At 41.2% G+C, this 15,329-nt stretch overlaps 1 protein-coding gene across 4 annotated transcripts in view; it reads right to left on the bottom strand.

Annotated features, from left to right (window-relative positions):
* Positions 1-605: 605 nt before the first annotated feature.
* The window catches only part of dagla (diacylglycerol lipase, alpha), a 35,203-nt gene continuing 20,479 nt past the window's right edge, over positions 606-15,329 (bottom strand). For 2 of the 4 annotated variants that reach the window (XM_062384769.1, XM_062384786.1), the window contains exons 9-21: positions 14,784-14,908; positions 14,329-14,479; positions 12,796-12,879; positions 12,550-12,627; positions 12,275-12,355; positions 11,917-12,059; positions 9,718-9,786; positions 9,558-9,630; positions 9,091-9,302; positions 8,352-8,478; positions 4,720-4,886; positions 4,447-4,464; positions 606-4,004 (exon numbers count right to left, since the gene is read on the bottom strand). In XM_062384769.1, coding sequence (XP_062240753.1) covers positions 2,906-4,004; positions 4,447-4,464; positions 4,720-4,886; positions 8,352-8,478; positions 9,091-9,302; positions 9,558-9,630; positions 9,718-9,786; positions 11,917-12,059; positions 12,275-12,355; positions 12,550-12,627; positions 12,796-12,879; positions 14,329-14,479; positions 14,784-14,908 — 2,427 coding nt within the window. In that variant the 3' untranslated portion in view covers positions 606-2,905. The remainder of the gene's footprint in view (positions 4,005-4,446; positions 4,465-4,719; positions 4,887-8,351; positions 8,479-9,090; positions 9,303-9,557; positions 9,631-9,717; positions 9,787-11,916; positions 12,060-12,274; positions 12,356-12,549; positions 12,628-12,795; positions 12,880-14,328; positions 14,480-14,783; positions 14,909-15,329) is intronic. The other 2 variants (XM_062384777.1, XM_062384794.1) reach the window with 1 other exon arrangement.

Raw genomic sequence — 15,329 nt, 5'->3', positions numbered from 1 at the left:
CAAATACAGATCAGATTTGCCGTCTGTGTCTCTATTGGATGGATTAAAACATAACTATATAAGACCAATGTGCGTCACTAGTTTTATCAGATATACATCTTTATAACTTTGTTCACAAGGCTCAAAAGTAGATGTTGATCTCTGGCAGACCTACAGTACACTCATAACACACTGCACCTACACTTTGGGTTTAAATATAGCTGTGAACAGCTCGTGACATCTTTACTCAAAATCCGTCCACACTCAGCACTTCTAAAACTGAAGACGCCCATTCTCTATATCAAACCTAGAGCACACACTTTTTCAGGATGAGTGCATTTGGCAAAAGTCCGTCCCTATATCAGAGAGTACTTGGCATCAAAATCCATTAGCTTAAAACCATTTGCTTTCACACAAGAGCCAAGTCAAATAGAATGAGTCATTTTCTGCCTAAATGTGCCAGTAAAATTCAGAATATTATTTTAAATAACTCAACAGAACATTGATTACGCACATTCATAAATAACATATAAGAAGGACCTGGAAAAGCCTGAAATGAACTACAAAATAAATATATTATACAGTATATTAGTCGTTCATTCTGAAAGAAATGTGACAGCTTCATATTTATTTTCATAGTTTGTAGTTTATTACAGGCAGGGGAAGGGGTTAAATACATTCTCGTTGTGGGGCGGGAAAGGAAGGGAAGCAAACCAGATTAACATGGACAAGACAGAGTTGACTTATTTCTCTTTCAGTATAGACCAATTTGTAAATCTGCCAATAATTTGAATAAATAACTTTTCTCAAATGAAATATTTTCTTCTCATATATATCAATACTGGTATCTTTTAACATAGTCATTATCTCCTTATTGTTATATAGTTATTTTCTACATGACTATTTGAATTCATATTTTCTTAGACATCTGCATAAATAATTACACGTAGAAGATGGTGCTGTACACATTATGGTGGAAAGTATTATAGTGCTGTCTTTCAGCAGTGTTAAGTGTTATATGACCGGCTTCAAGCTAAGCTACTGAACGTAGGAAATGCCCGACCCAGCCTGAGTGTGTCTATGGAGAGACGACTGGGACTGGCTTGATGGTTAGTGTCGGGCTGTAAACTGGTTCGAGTGGTCTGCTGTGAGTAACTCGGCAGCAAGTCTCACACCACTATGAAAGATTTGTAAAAAAAAAAACTAGAACAAATTAAAAAAAAAAGAGCATATTGTCACCATGCCATGGCAGAATGTCACATATCTTTCCACTCAGACAGAAAAAAAAGCTGAAATATATTTACTCCTTTACATTTGGGAAAGTCTTAAAAAAAAGTTCCCCACACTGTCCCAAAAATGAGATAAGAACCACTGACATCAAACCGTTCTGCTGAAAGCGCAATAAGGATAATAATACCATCAAATACAGCAAGAAAAGTGATAAAAACAGTAACAGTAATAAATAATGCAAACCTCGAGCCTCCTGTTTACACCCAGAGTGATATGGAAGATTGTACACCACATACAGTGTTTAGAATTGGCATATTCACCTCAAAAGATGTTTGAGATGAACCAGATTTAAAGGGAAGCAAACACCTTTATATCCAAGATGACGGAGAGCACCTTGAGAACGAGAGGTTTATCCCGGGAAACGTTTTAGGATACACAGTTTGGTCCCGTCTGCTGACCGTGGGCCTCTAAGAAAAAGATGTTTAGAGCTTATCTGCTGTGACTTAATGACAAAAACCTATTTTATACCAGCCATGCTACTCTGAAATGCGTAGAGCATGCAGACCCTGACATCGGTACATGGCTAAGAGTGCTTCAAAGATATAAAGGTACAGTAGTTATGAGGCTAGGACTGTTAGCAAGTTCCTTATTGGTTCAGACGTCGTGTTTTCAAAATCAAAGCCATGGCAGTGTTTTCAGGTCAGGGTGACATCTCTTCGGTGGTGCTGCTCTGTAACAGTCTACATGGGAACCATCAGTGTGGCAATGGGAGGAGATAATGTACTTAGCTTGTGTTTAAATAAAGCAATATTCATATACATATACAAAATTACATCTCTTAAATACATTTTGGCAATACGATGTATTCATTTTTTTTTTTGGCAAAGGGGGTAAATTGAGCAATATGATGTGTGCAAGAGTACACACATGTCAATCTAAGTGGCTTAGTGACAATTTCTCCTCAAATAAAAAAAAAGTCATGCACTATAAAGAGTAACCAAAAGACTCATAAACATCCATAGGCGTCTGTAATAACTTTGTCACAATCACTGAAACTTTTTAAGACACATGAATTCTCACCAATGTAACACACATACTCACTTTCTCAAACTGTAATATTCTTTACAGACCTGAGGAACATTTCATAATGTCTTTTCACCTCTACTTATTGACAATGTCCATTTTTCACATTCCTGATTAAAAAATTAAAAAACGAAACAAAATGAAATAAAAACCGGACACATTTTTTCCGTAGCTGCTGAGGGAGCAGGAAGTTGAACAGTACATCAATCCCGATGATGTGCCTATGATATCCTATTCTACAGTGTTAGTTTTATTGTTGAATCCCTGCTCAGGTAACTTTTTCTCCCTTTGATTTTCTTAAGTCAGGGAAGTGATGTAACGCCGACGTGTCCCTACTTGGGTGGGACAGCATTGTTTTGGAATGGCATGGTGAAGCTACAGTTATTTATATTCACCCAAAAGCAGCACAGCCCCCTGGCATGCAGAGAGAGGTATCTTTTCTTTTTCCTTAGTCATTGCAATAGTGTGAAAATGCTATAAACAGCCTTCAAAGGGAGTTTGTGGGTTGATAGAGTCAAGTTCTGTCATTGAATCTCTGATAAGTGACTGCATTCTTTTGCATGCATGTACTGTGATATGTTCTCAAATTTGGACGCCTGCACTTAGAAGCACACTACACCATAGAGGACAGTGTGTTCTCTTCGGGGCAGTGGCAAGGGGGGGATGTTCGTAGCAAGTCTATGGCCGGCAAGACGCCCTCGCCGGGGGAGAGGTCGTTGAGCTCCTCAGACGAAGAGAGAGGGAAGGAGGGCGACAAAGAGATGCCTGAAGAGGGATCGGCAGATCCAGCGAAAGTGCGTGGAGGTTTGGGGACTAGGTTCGGCTCCAGTGTTGCTCTGGCCAGAAGTTGTTTGTCGTCAAACTGCTGTCCACCCTCGCCCTGCCCGAAGGAGCCTCGGCCTGACTCTGACTCCCCGTCGGACAACTCCAGAGGCGGTGAGCTGCTGCCGTCCAGTCTGAATAGAGAGTCTAAGTACTGGGCGAACTCCAGCACTGCCTGGCTGGGGTTCCCATTGGATAGTTGGTTCCCAGGAGTAGAAGCTGCTCCCGGTCTGGTCTCTGCACTTAATTGTTTCTTTGCTATCTCCAGCTCCCAGCCTTCCATGTCTCCATCCACTGGTCTAGAACCAATCTGAGGGCTGAGGGGAGTGTTGGGAGTGCTGCCTGGGCTGTACACACCAGGAATCCGGTGGTGATCTTCATCAGGAAGCATTGTTGGGTTGGCGTTGAGCTCTGGCTTGAAAGGCTGAGCCAAAGCACTCTGGTTTAGCAGGGTTGGAGAGCGTAGTCCACCGTAGCGAGGTGTGGCCGGAGACAGCCCCATGGGGTAATCCGAGTTGGATCTGGATTCCAGTGGGGTAAAGAAGGGCCCGACCTCGCCCATATGCTCGGGGGTGTCCGGGCAGAGGCAGTCAGCGGCCAGCAGCTCAGTGCGGGAGCTGAGAGACGGGTTCTCCTCCGGAATCGGAGCATCCAAAGGGAACGGGAGGCAACTAAGCATTGGCGACCCCCTTAGCGCAGCCGAGGAGCGTCGAGAATCCAAGCTGTAGAGGGATTCGGCGTCTGAGAGACTCTCCATGACAGCCAGCGGCGCTTTCCGGTCCCTCAGCTCCACCGTCAGGCGCTCCCGAGCTCCACGCAGCACTACAGGCACTGGGGCAGGTGGGCACTCAGAGAAACCATCCAGAGATATTTCAGACTGGGCACATGAACTAGAGGAGAGGAGAAGAATGGTTTGGAGAGTGGTGACAGGGAGATGAGGGGAGAGGGGATTCGAAACACAAGACACACAGGAAAATATGAGTCAAAACAACTTACAGAGGGTTAAAAAGGGAGCAACGGGAAAGGGTTAGTGTTGAAACCACACCTAGATTCTACAGACGAGGTGAACACCAGTTTAACATTACATAGAAGGAAGAAAAGGGAGAGACTGGGAGTTTAACCGAGCGCACATACTCTCCTGGGTTGGCATTCACTACAGGTGAGAAAAGATCGTAAATCAAATACTAGCAGGTGTTCACAGTGACTTTGGAAAGTGATTAAAGGGGAACTGAATACTACCATACGTTGCAACTGCTCTGGGGTCACACAGCGTGCATGCATGAGAGAAGTGAGGACATTATGCAACAATTAGTAATAGCATGCTTTGCTTACCGTAACATTGGTTTCTGTCTTTGTTTTTTTGAAACCAAATGAACAGACAGAAAACGATGGTTTTGAGAAAAACAATAAAGAAGCAGTTAGTAGCAGTAGTATTGTTTAGTGCTGGCAAAAAATTTGAAATGTCCCCATGGCTAGCCCTACAGTTTAGGTAGAGGTTTCCTCCAATGTATTTTAAGTCCAAGGCGAAACTAAATACACAGAGGATCAAACAAAAATATTTCATATATTCTTTTAGGCGCCCACAGGGTTTCCTGCTGTACTAACCGAACACTGCTGTTCCTGCGGTGGTGGGCTATAGGCGTCGGCTGCTGAGAGGTCGCCGTTGCATCCATGAATATCGTCTCTGGATTCAAGTCCACTTCTGTGGGGCTCACCATGATCTTGGCTGCCGACAGCAAAGCCGTTTTCCCTTTGTTGTAGTTCTCCAGCACCTGTGGTAAGCACAAAGGTACACACAGACACATGACTTCATAGAAACGGGTACGAGGAGAGTAAAGCAGCTTGGAGGAAGTATAATGGTGTTTGGAATAAACATCAATAGAATAGTTATTAGATAGAGAAAGATGTGCAAGCTCAAATCTAAGTGGATAAAAATCTCCCCATCCAAATGTTGTAACTTAACATTGTGTTACACCAAAAGAACAAAAGGCATTTAAGAAACTGTTGCTTAACAGCTTATTTAAACAATTAACCCCATTAACTTTATCTCAATATTTGAATAGTTTGTTTTAAAATAAACATACAGGATTCCAAATTTAATATTACGAGACACATATTAAAATGCTCTTTAAAAAGGTGTAGCTAAATCTAAATATCAATACATAATTCAGTAATAATTAATTAAGTCTTTATCCATATCCATGTCGTTTATCTGCTACATGCTCCATAAATGCAAGAAAGAGAAGCTATAGTTAAGTATTAGCTCACACAACTTTTTTCAATTATATTTTTCAAGGAAACCACAACCTCAATATTTACCAGCAGCTATGATTACATCTATTATTGTAGTGTAAAGAAGCACAGTGTAGTTCAGATAAATGTAAGTGTGATCTAAAGGTGAGCTTACACCTACTCCAGCTGACATTAAACACCCACAATGGAGTCATGATGCATGAGCAAGAACTATGCAAGACCTACAGTATGATAAATAAACCTGACCAGAGCTGTATATGGAACTTCAATAACATTCAAGAAAAACATTATGAAGCCACCCGCAAAGCAACTGTGTTGTGTTAATGGTTAAAAATGTGAGAAAACACAAAACTGCAAATCACATCAGCACACAGTTACATGTATTTGGTTAAATTTGGTTAACTTTAATGAACTGGACGCACATTGATGCATAAAAGCCAGTGTAACAAGACAACACATAAAACGACATATTATGGACATGACAATGGAACACAAGCATGGCAACATGGCAGGACTGAATGTAAACAAAGTCAATACAAAATATGGCATTAAATAAACATGTTTATCATGTCTGGGTTATGCTGATGGTTATGGCTCACAAATGAGAACATGACAGTGTTACATGGGTGAGTGTGATACGCGGACACGGCTGCTGCAGTTTATTAACCACAGCACAACCTTGGTATCAATAAATACCAAACATATCGCCTACAGTTTTAGGCACAACAATCAACAATTTATCACAGAAAAACTAATCAGAACACAATGAGACTGCAGACTCATGAATGGAGGTGTATACATGCAGCTTATACTTGGAGTTCTGCATTATACAATAGATAGTGTATCAGAAGAGAACTTAAAACTATAATTCCAGTTTTCTGAGTCTGAATAAAAACAGATGTCCACTGAGCAGAGTCCAGAATTAGAGGAAATTAGAAATCTGAAATATGTCAGACGCAGTGAGCAGCAATTTTGCAGAGTAATGGAGCAGCTTACAGCACACTCCATATTTACACATTTGTGCCCCTGTGTTCCTCCATCTGCTGATGGTGATTAAATGGAAATAGCTTGAGGGGATTATAATTGAGGAAAGGCTGAATATGTGCTTTCAAATAGCAAAAAGGGGAAATAAATGTAGTGAGTAGAGCGGCTGCTGCTGAAGAGCCCAGGCAAGACAGAAAGAAAGAGCAGTTAATGTGGAAGAACAAGGTTACATGGAAACACTGCGAATACAAAGAAAACTTGTTAGCGCGAGGAACGGGGGTTAGCAAGTTCAGGCAACTACACTTGACCAAATGTACTGCAGCTATGAGAGGAGAAGAATGAAGGGATGAGTTAACGAGAATCTCATTAACAGGAGAAAAGAAAGTAGCTTCATTTAACCTCACCACTTACACAAAGGATAAACAGTGGCAGTGAACATTTTCAACTATGAGTGAATGATGCCTATAACAGACATTTAAACTAATAACTGTGTAATGCATCGTGGCTAATGAAGGTAAGGTCTAATACTGAGTGTCATTGAGTCTACACAACGGAATCAGAAGAATGGTTGGGCACTTGTAAACTACAGAGCTCCTCTTTTTGCAGAGAGCTGTGGGATGTTATCTTGAGAGGAGCAGAGTTAGACTCAAATAGGATTTCAGAAGGGGAGGGAACAGGCACATCCACACAGGGGTGAGTCTCGGTGGGGTTCGATTGGGTCTGTGGTGGAATGGATGAATCATCTACAGTTGAAAGTGCTTCCAAGTGGGAGTCACAGGGACTGCTAGAAACAGGGGGAACAGACACTGAGCACGGCTGTGAGGCAGAGGTAGAGTCTGACAGAGGAGGAGGAGGAGGAACAGTGGAATCTGCATCTAAAAACGGGGGAAGAGCAGCGGGGATCGGAGAGACGGAGGGGGCCTCAGTCTCTATGAGGGAGGTAGTGCAGGACTGGTCTTTGTGGTTGGGAGAGGAAGACTCAGAGGGAAGAAGACTAGAGTTTAATTCTGTTTGCGAGGGTATGAACACTGTGGTACTGCAGGCAGGTTGATTGACATCCAGTTCCTCTGGTTCTGAGTGTTGCTGCTCAGACAGGGGACAAAAGGGTTCCAGTACCTGCAGAAACACCAGAGGTATCACACTACAGACTAGGCACAGCAGACACAGACACACACAGTGCACACAGGGAGGAAAGAAAACGTCAACTCCGCAGCCACAAGAGAGTGCAGTCCCCACAGCGGATCCGTCACATGCAAACGTAGAAAAAGCCTGTTATCACATCACATGTTTAATGTTCATGAAGAATAGTGCTCATAAATACCAGAGGAGACCGAGAAACCAACCAGCAGTGACCAGTTCCCATGCAGTGTTGAGAAAACAAACTAAATGTGTTAAGTTGTAGGTTCAGGATCACATGCATCAATCGTCCAAATGCCACAAAAAGAATTTGCCCTTCATCAACTAAGGGGAATAACACTGTTTTTCAAAACTTTGTTGTTTGCCTTTGTAATGTGTGTGTTTTTTTTAGTACAATGAAATACATCACTCTTTTTAATTTTTAGAAAGTTCATTCATGATCCAACTTTTCTTTTTAGAATATAGGACCAAATGGTGAATATCCCTTGTATAAGGCTTTGTTTGAAGCTCTACTGCACAATTTAATGATGAGATTTAAATATCTGCCAAATGTGGAAAAACATAGATAGTTTTATAATATTTATATAAGCATATTTATATAACCACTGAATGCTGAGGGTATTTTATTGAAAATGACTTAATTTGTTTGTCTATGTAGAGTTTAAACAGCGTTATCCCCCTTTATGAACCATTGCAGAGAATACATTTTTTTTATTTTAAGATCCTTCAAACACTCACTCACTCGTCATCCATCATTTCAGTCACCCGGAGTTCGAAATCAGGAATGAATTAAAAAGCCACTTCACCGCAGCTTCAAACACCCCACCACCAAATCCATGTGCACGCACACAGATAAAACAAACCTTGTTAAGGCCCTCTATCACCATGTGGGGCATGTGCTCATTAAGCATGGCTGGGGATATGATGACCTCATCGAAGGCCTTGTTGTCCCCCCACAGAGCCGAGTAGGTCGGCTCCTCCTGGCCACAGCTACAGAGAAGCAAAGAGAGAGAGACAGCCTGTCAGTCACAAGGGGGAAAGAATTGAACACACATGTCGACTTAGCAGCAACCTCCCTCAGTTACAACACAGAAAACATGTGGGAGGTTAATAATTCAAGATTTCATATCACAATGAGTGGGATACCAGGATTTTACAAATTTGCTTATTTTAGAAAAACAAAATATATACCATATATATATATAAACTATAGAAGGACTCAAAGGACAGTAAAAAACAGGAAGAAGAAATGTGTGGCATCAATGCAATTCCTCTCTCATGTGAGAACTTATCTTTCACACTTTAGTCTGTGTACCTGTCCCTCGGAATCTGTTACGAGTGGGACTGAGAGCTGAGACCTTCGAGTGTGTGCACGTGCACTCCTGTTTCCGCCATAGATATAATTAATTCCGTGAGAAACACAGTGTACTGATGAAAAGTGAATGCTCTGTAAAAAGACAAGCTTCAAGCACCAATTACGCGTAACTGATCTCACTTGTGGAATCTGCGAAAATAACAAATCTGAACCGCAAAAGTCCAGAAGAGCATTTTTGGGATTTGATTGCTATAAACTACCAACAGCATTCCAATCTATTTTCTCACCATGTCTCTGGGGGATGATTGTGCACTACATGGATGACTCTGCCAGGAAGGTAGAGGGGTGTGGAGGCTGAGAGGGCAATGCTGAGGTCACTGGGGTGGAGCCACAGGCGACTGCTGGGGGGCGCCGCCGCAGGCTGAGACTGAGGATCATCATCCTCCAGTGGAAGCTCTGATTTCGGGATACACTTAGTGCCTCCCGCAATGATCCTCCACTGTGGCAAAGAAAATGCAGTATATAAGATCATGACACATCTGAATGTATATGCATCATCTGTATATGTAATGTATGGCAATTACATTTTTCATTGCAGTATTTGAAAAATGCAAAACAAGCTTGATGTTCTGTTTTTTTATGTTGATAGGTGAGAATGCAAAATGTATAATCAATTTTATCACTATATATGTTTAGGATAAAACCATAAGTCTCTACCTGTCATCTTATATATAGTACCACAAGTTTAATTCACCTTTGGTTTGTTACTCTTCTGTAAGACCTCCAGAAGGTGGCGTCGGAAACCCTCCAGCTGAGAAAGGCCAAGCCTACGAGAGAGACCAGATACTTTTACTGTGGTAGAGCAGCAGTGAAGTGAAGTTTATACAGAATACTGGATGAAGTAGAGCCGTTACCTTGGTACCAGGTCTTTTCCCAAAACCACAGATGTTACAAACTCTTTGGAGTACTCCATGGCCTCTTCGCTGAGAAAAGAATAAGAAAGAATCTGATCAAACATGTGAACATTACAAGTGGTTGAAAGTCAAAGGTAACACATCAAATAGAAGGAAAAAAATATTCAAAGTGCTTTAAACATAAATAAGCTGATGCCAATAATCATATCTGATTTATTATACGTGTCACTGAATTTTGAAAAGATATCAAACTATGCCCTTGTAAAAAACTGGACCAATGCTTCTTATTAGATTATGTACAAGTTCACAAAAAAATGAAAACTCAATTGCTATCACGTGAGTGGATGATGAAAACAAATGTGATCTCACAGACTTTAAAAAGGAGAGCCAGTTCGATTATTCCTACTTTTTGAAAAAGGACCACAAAAAAAAAACGGAGAGAGGTTCAAAGCATCTCACATTTGCTTTTATCCTTCCTAGGGCTTGGTATTACATTGGACTTTTGTCTGAGTACTAACCACTTGTGATCTGATCACAAGTGGTTAGTACTCAGACAAAATTCAAATAAAAGGAAGTCCACTTCTCAGCTGTAGTCCTCTGATCCGCTATTTTCATCATGAATCAAATGCGTTTTTTTAAATGGGTCAAATCTTTCTTCATGGACACTTGGGAGAAAAAAAGCTTAATTTGGTCTTTGTGAACATTAATGACAAATGTGTATTTGAATATAGAGCGGGGAAATGAGATCTGATCACAAGTGGTCACAAGAGACAAATTCAGGATTCCATTTTCATGCAAGATATAAACTCAACACTGTCCACTTATGAACAGATCCGCCAGTGTGGATGTTAATATGAACAAGGCCAAAGTTGTGTCTGTACACAAGTAAAGAACTGTAAACAAGATGCAAAGATCCCATTGAGCAATGTTAGCATAAATGAACAGCTCAGTGGAGGAATGCAAAGACTAATTAGGAAAATTTGTATGGTATTCAGTGGAGCAATGAATACACATTTGAGGCCAGAGCATACATTCAAATCACAGCAAACAACGTGCATCTATTGTAGCTAGTGTTTTCCTCTAAGGAGGGATCTTTTCAGCTTAGTGCAACTACTACATTCAAGTGAAAGGATGCTACTTATAAATCATCTGATAACGATCAGAGACGTTACACACCTTTGGGATAAACTTGACAACAGTTTTTGTAAAAAGATTAACCTTCTTCACTTATGTACTGTACAGAGTAGAAGATTGCTGATTACTTAAAAGTTTGAAAAAAAAAACATTAAGTGCTGTTTCCAGGAGATTGGCTTCAGGGCTCCTTGCCATAGATTTTACAATCTAAAACATTATTTTAAAACACATTCATTTAGTGTTGGATGGTAGTGGTGGAGAGTGAGTGCTGCTTAATATTCCAATCCCTTGTGTCCTGTATAGAAGCATGAGGCATATAAATATATGATGCTCTGCACTCATTTTCTCTGTCACCCGTTTATCTTCCGACAAAAATCTGAAAAAGATCCTTGACTTGATTTTAATGAAACAGCAAATGTGCACTGCAGCAGTTGGTACAGACTCTCAGCATGACTTGAATAGCAATCACAGTTAACAGCGCAGACAGCTGTACTGTAGAGTTTTGGATATCATTCCAGTGAAGTCAGACAAAATGTTAATGAACTCAATCACTGGACCATAAATTAACTAATCTATTATGAGGAAAAGATAAATGAAAGTGCAAAACACAGCTTATGGGTCCAAATGTCTTTTCAGGGTAATGCATAATTTACATCCCTTTACTTTACACACTTAATTCCCTTTAACATAAAGAAGCCATTTTTAGAAAACTAACTCTGTGTGACATCTAAGGATACACCATTCTCCTTTCAGATTGATGGAATGGGTAAAAAAAACTCACTACTTGGCCTCGCTTTAAGATATTTATAATGGCCATGCATTTCTGAAGTAGTAAAGCACAACAAGTCAAATACTATAACTGGTATAAATCTGAGGTTTCGTACTGAGCAACAGAAACACAGCCAGGTCTCCAGTAAAGACATTGAGACCTTGCTGGATTTATATACACAAACATGGGATTCATGTGTGAAAGGCTTTTAAAACTTCCTGCACAACTTACTCAAACAGGATGACTGATCTTTTCTTTGATAGCACACACGCACACACGCATGCACACTGACTCACCTAAGAAGGCCACCGGGTGGGGAGTAAGAGTAGCAGTGAAGTGTGGGGTACTCAGGTCTCAGCAGGAAGGAGAGGATAGCAGCAGTGCCTGCACCAAGAGAATGCCCGACTATCACCAGCCCGTAGTGCATGGTGCCCTTGTTCTGTGAGGGACAGTCAGAGTCATTATACTCATAACAGCACACAGTTAACACAAGCTCTTGCTTTCAGTAGCATTCTTTATATGTGGTGGGGTTAGGGTTAGTGTAAGTATGGATCACTGAATTAAGTGGTGTCAATACAAAATTCCCAGTACAAATTATAGAAAGTGTAAATCATCAATCCTGTCATTCTCTATTCAGCACTCTGAGTCATGTACCAGGTCTCTTCCAAAGGCTTGTGACAAGATCATTTCCTGTTCCAGTTTCTTCTTAATGTATTCTGCTGAGTAAACCATCCCCTGAGAGAGAAAGGGAAAAAAAAAAAGAGATTCAGTGGAAGGGAGGAAGGTTATAGGGAACGAAGCATGGACAGGAAATATACATTATTAATTTCTTATTCAACAATTATTGTACCATTAACATCTGAAATGCCCTTTAGAGTTTAGGATACAAAGAAATTTAAAGACTAAAATGTCAGGAGACAAGGTCTCACCTTGTGGCCGAGCCAAGTGCCATGCTGTTCCTCTAGAGGTAAACGTTCAGAGTCCCCCGTCAGATCAGTCAAGGCGTCCTGGAGCACACAACACAAATTTAAACAAATAGAAAAAGATAGCTTGAAACAGAGAACCCAATCAGATAAAGAGAAAAAGGGGAATTTAAGAAAGATTTCCCCACGTAAAACGGAATTTTACGTTTAGAGAGGGATGAAAACATTTTATCATACAAAGCTGAAACTCACCTTTGGCGACAGTGTCCCCCTGATACTGATGACAACCTTCTTTTTCGCGTGATCCACTGCCACAAAGAATGGAGTCTCATAAACCTGTTGGGAAGATGCAGAGCTGACAGTTAACAGTTTGTAAAGTGAGGAAGATGTGTGAACGTGGGGAAGAGTGGACAAGTACTTGATGGTTTCATTTGCAGCCGAGCAAGGTAAGCACTTTGCAGTCTTTGTCATCATACATGTCTCAGCTTGACACAGTGCACTCAAATTCATACGTCACTTTATGAGAGGAATTTATAGATGGAAGCTCAGTGTTGGCTGACCTAAATAAGAGGTGCTCCGTTTTACAGATCATCCACATTGTGGCTCGAGTGCGAATCGCGATTGTGACTGATGAAATTCTACATAAAATGAATTATTAAATTCAATGGAGATAGAAAAGGTTTTTGTCTTTAACTTATTATTAGGAAGAAAATGCTATTCTATCTGCCACCAGGCTCGACATCTCCTGAGAAATGAGGGCTTAACTTATCATAGAGGGGGAGGAGGATGTCACTTTGTTTTTCCCTGGTCGCTGCTAGTAGCTTGACCCAGGTAGCGGAAATAGCAAATGGTGGAATTAAGAGAGAAACTGTGGAAACTCTACCCAGTAAATGAAAGAGTTGTGTTGTCTAAGGAAGCTAAGAAAGTGAGGACGGAGGTTGGAAGCAAGGGACAGTAGAGAGTTCAAAACAGACTAAGTCGGCATCATATATTAATTGTAATCCATCAATAAGTAACAAAACCATCTACTTATTACTGCTACTGGGTGTTTTACTCAATCTATATCATAGCTGAGAAACGGAATGGGATCTAATCTTTATGAAAGCAGTAATAGCAGTTAGAAACACTATGGAAATGCTCTCTGAAACAAAGTGGACAAGACAACTGCAAAGTCACATAGGTTTAAAACTTGTCCTCAACATAACCATCCTCTTCACAATTAAACAGTCATTGCAACGACAAAAGTATTTGTCCCCATCTCTACGGAAGGGGGGGGTCTCCCATAGTGTGCCATGCCGCAGTGACACTTTTGTAATGCATTCACATGACTGAACTATGTACCCCAAACCAGCCCTGCTTCATAATTAAATAGCAGAAATAAAAACCTGCTATCTCCAAAGTGATCGCTGTCCCTCCCACCTCCCCTCCACCTTAAGATGTCTGATCATGGTGATCACAAACAGTTTGACATAGCACAGCCTTGGCAGAATCCAACACCCACAGAGAACACACTTGACTTTTTGCCAAGGATGTGGATACAGCTCTCACTCAGCTCTCCATATCTCAGAAACTAAACTGGTGAGTAAAGTGTTATCAAAACCGATACGAATGACGCCCAAAACTACAAATAAAGCCAGGGCTCCAGGACACTGTGTTATGCAAATAAAGAAATGGACCTATGCCTGATGCTGTTAAACTGAAACGCAGAACCTATCCATTGGTTTATTTGGGAAATAAAACCCAAACACCTCTGAATGCCCGTTAGCTTGTTGTCGGACTACTCACAGCATCGTGGCACGAAGTGTAGACAATGTGAACCTGCTTCAGGTCCCGATCCAGGAAGTGTCTGCGTATGGCCAAGACATTACAGCCGCAACAATTGTCTTCTTCCACTGTCACAGACTGAGACAATCGAGAGCCTGACACTGATGTGCATCTGGAATGAGACAGGATAATAAATGTCAGATTTATGTGTGGAACTGTAGGTGGAACACATACAAGAGACATATATACAGTGAAAAGGTAAGAAGGAATATCCCAGTGCAGGCATCTCGCTAGGAGCGTGTAATTAATTCAGCATTGTTGTGTCAGTGAGTGGGTCCAACCAGAGTGGTACGGTCTCAGTGGATTATCACTTGGCAAGTGTTGACGCATGTGAAATTTGCTCAGCACTGGAGAGGCTCAAGAGACACATAAGCCAAATAGATCAAACGTGTGCGGGTGTGTGTTTGAGTGCTTACGGGCAGGAGCTGGCGAGGCGGCACAGCCCACAGGCAGGCTTCCTCATAAGGTACATGGGCCAGCCATATGCAGCCAGGGCAAAGAGCATGTAATAACACACGTCCTTGTACATGTTCATCTCGGTCTGGGAAAGGACAAGAACAGACAAATACACACACAGGCACGAGGTTGAAGAGATTATTTCAGCTGAATACATAAAAGCATGTTCACACAAACCAACAGCAAGGACATAGACTCTGCACCACTGCAGGAAACAGCTCTCATTAGACTTATTGTTTGATCTGATACCCTTATGCAATGTGTGAGATATGCACAAAACTCTTTTGCATGGAATAAATAAGTAAGGACCCTTTGTAAACTTCATGGGTTTTCCGTACTTACTCATATTTTCCTTTTACTTGTTGTAAATTGTGAAATTCATAGAAGAAATAATGACCTTGTGAAATTGTTGTTAGCTACGGTACAACTGAGCCCTCTGTGTATAGTTTGCAATCGTTGATGAGACTTGAGGACATTTATCTGCTTCACATCTCTTCAGTCAGGGT

This window comes from Platichthys flesus, chromosome 1 (assembly GCF_949316205.1).
Source record: "Platichthys flesus chromosome 1, fPlaFle2.1, whole genome shotgun sequence".
Classification (NCBI taxonomy): domain Eukaryota; kingdom Metazoa; phylum Chordata; class Actinopteri; order Pleuronectiformes; family Pleuronectidae; genus Platichthys; species Platichthys flesus.
This window is presented reverse-complemented; position numbering and strand designations above follow the sequence as displayed.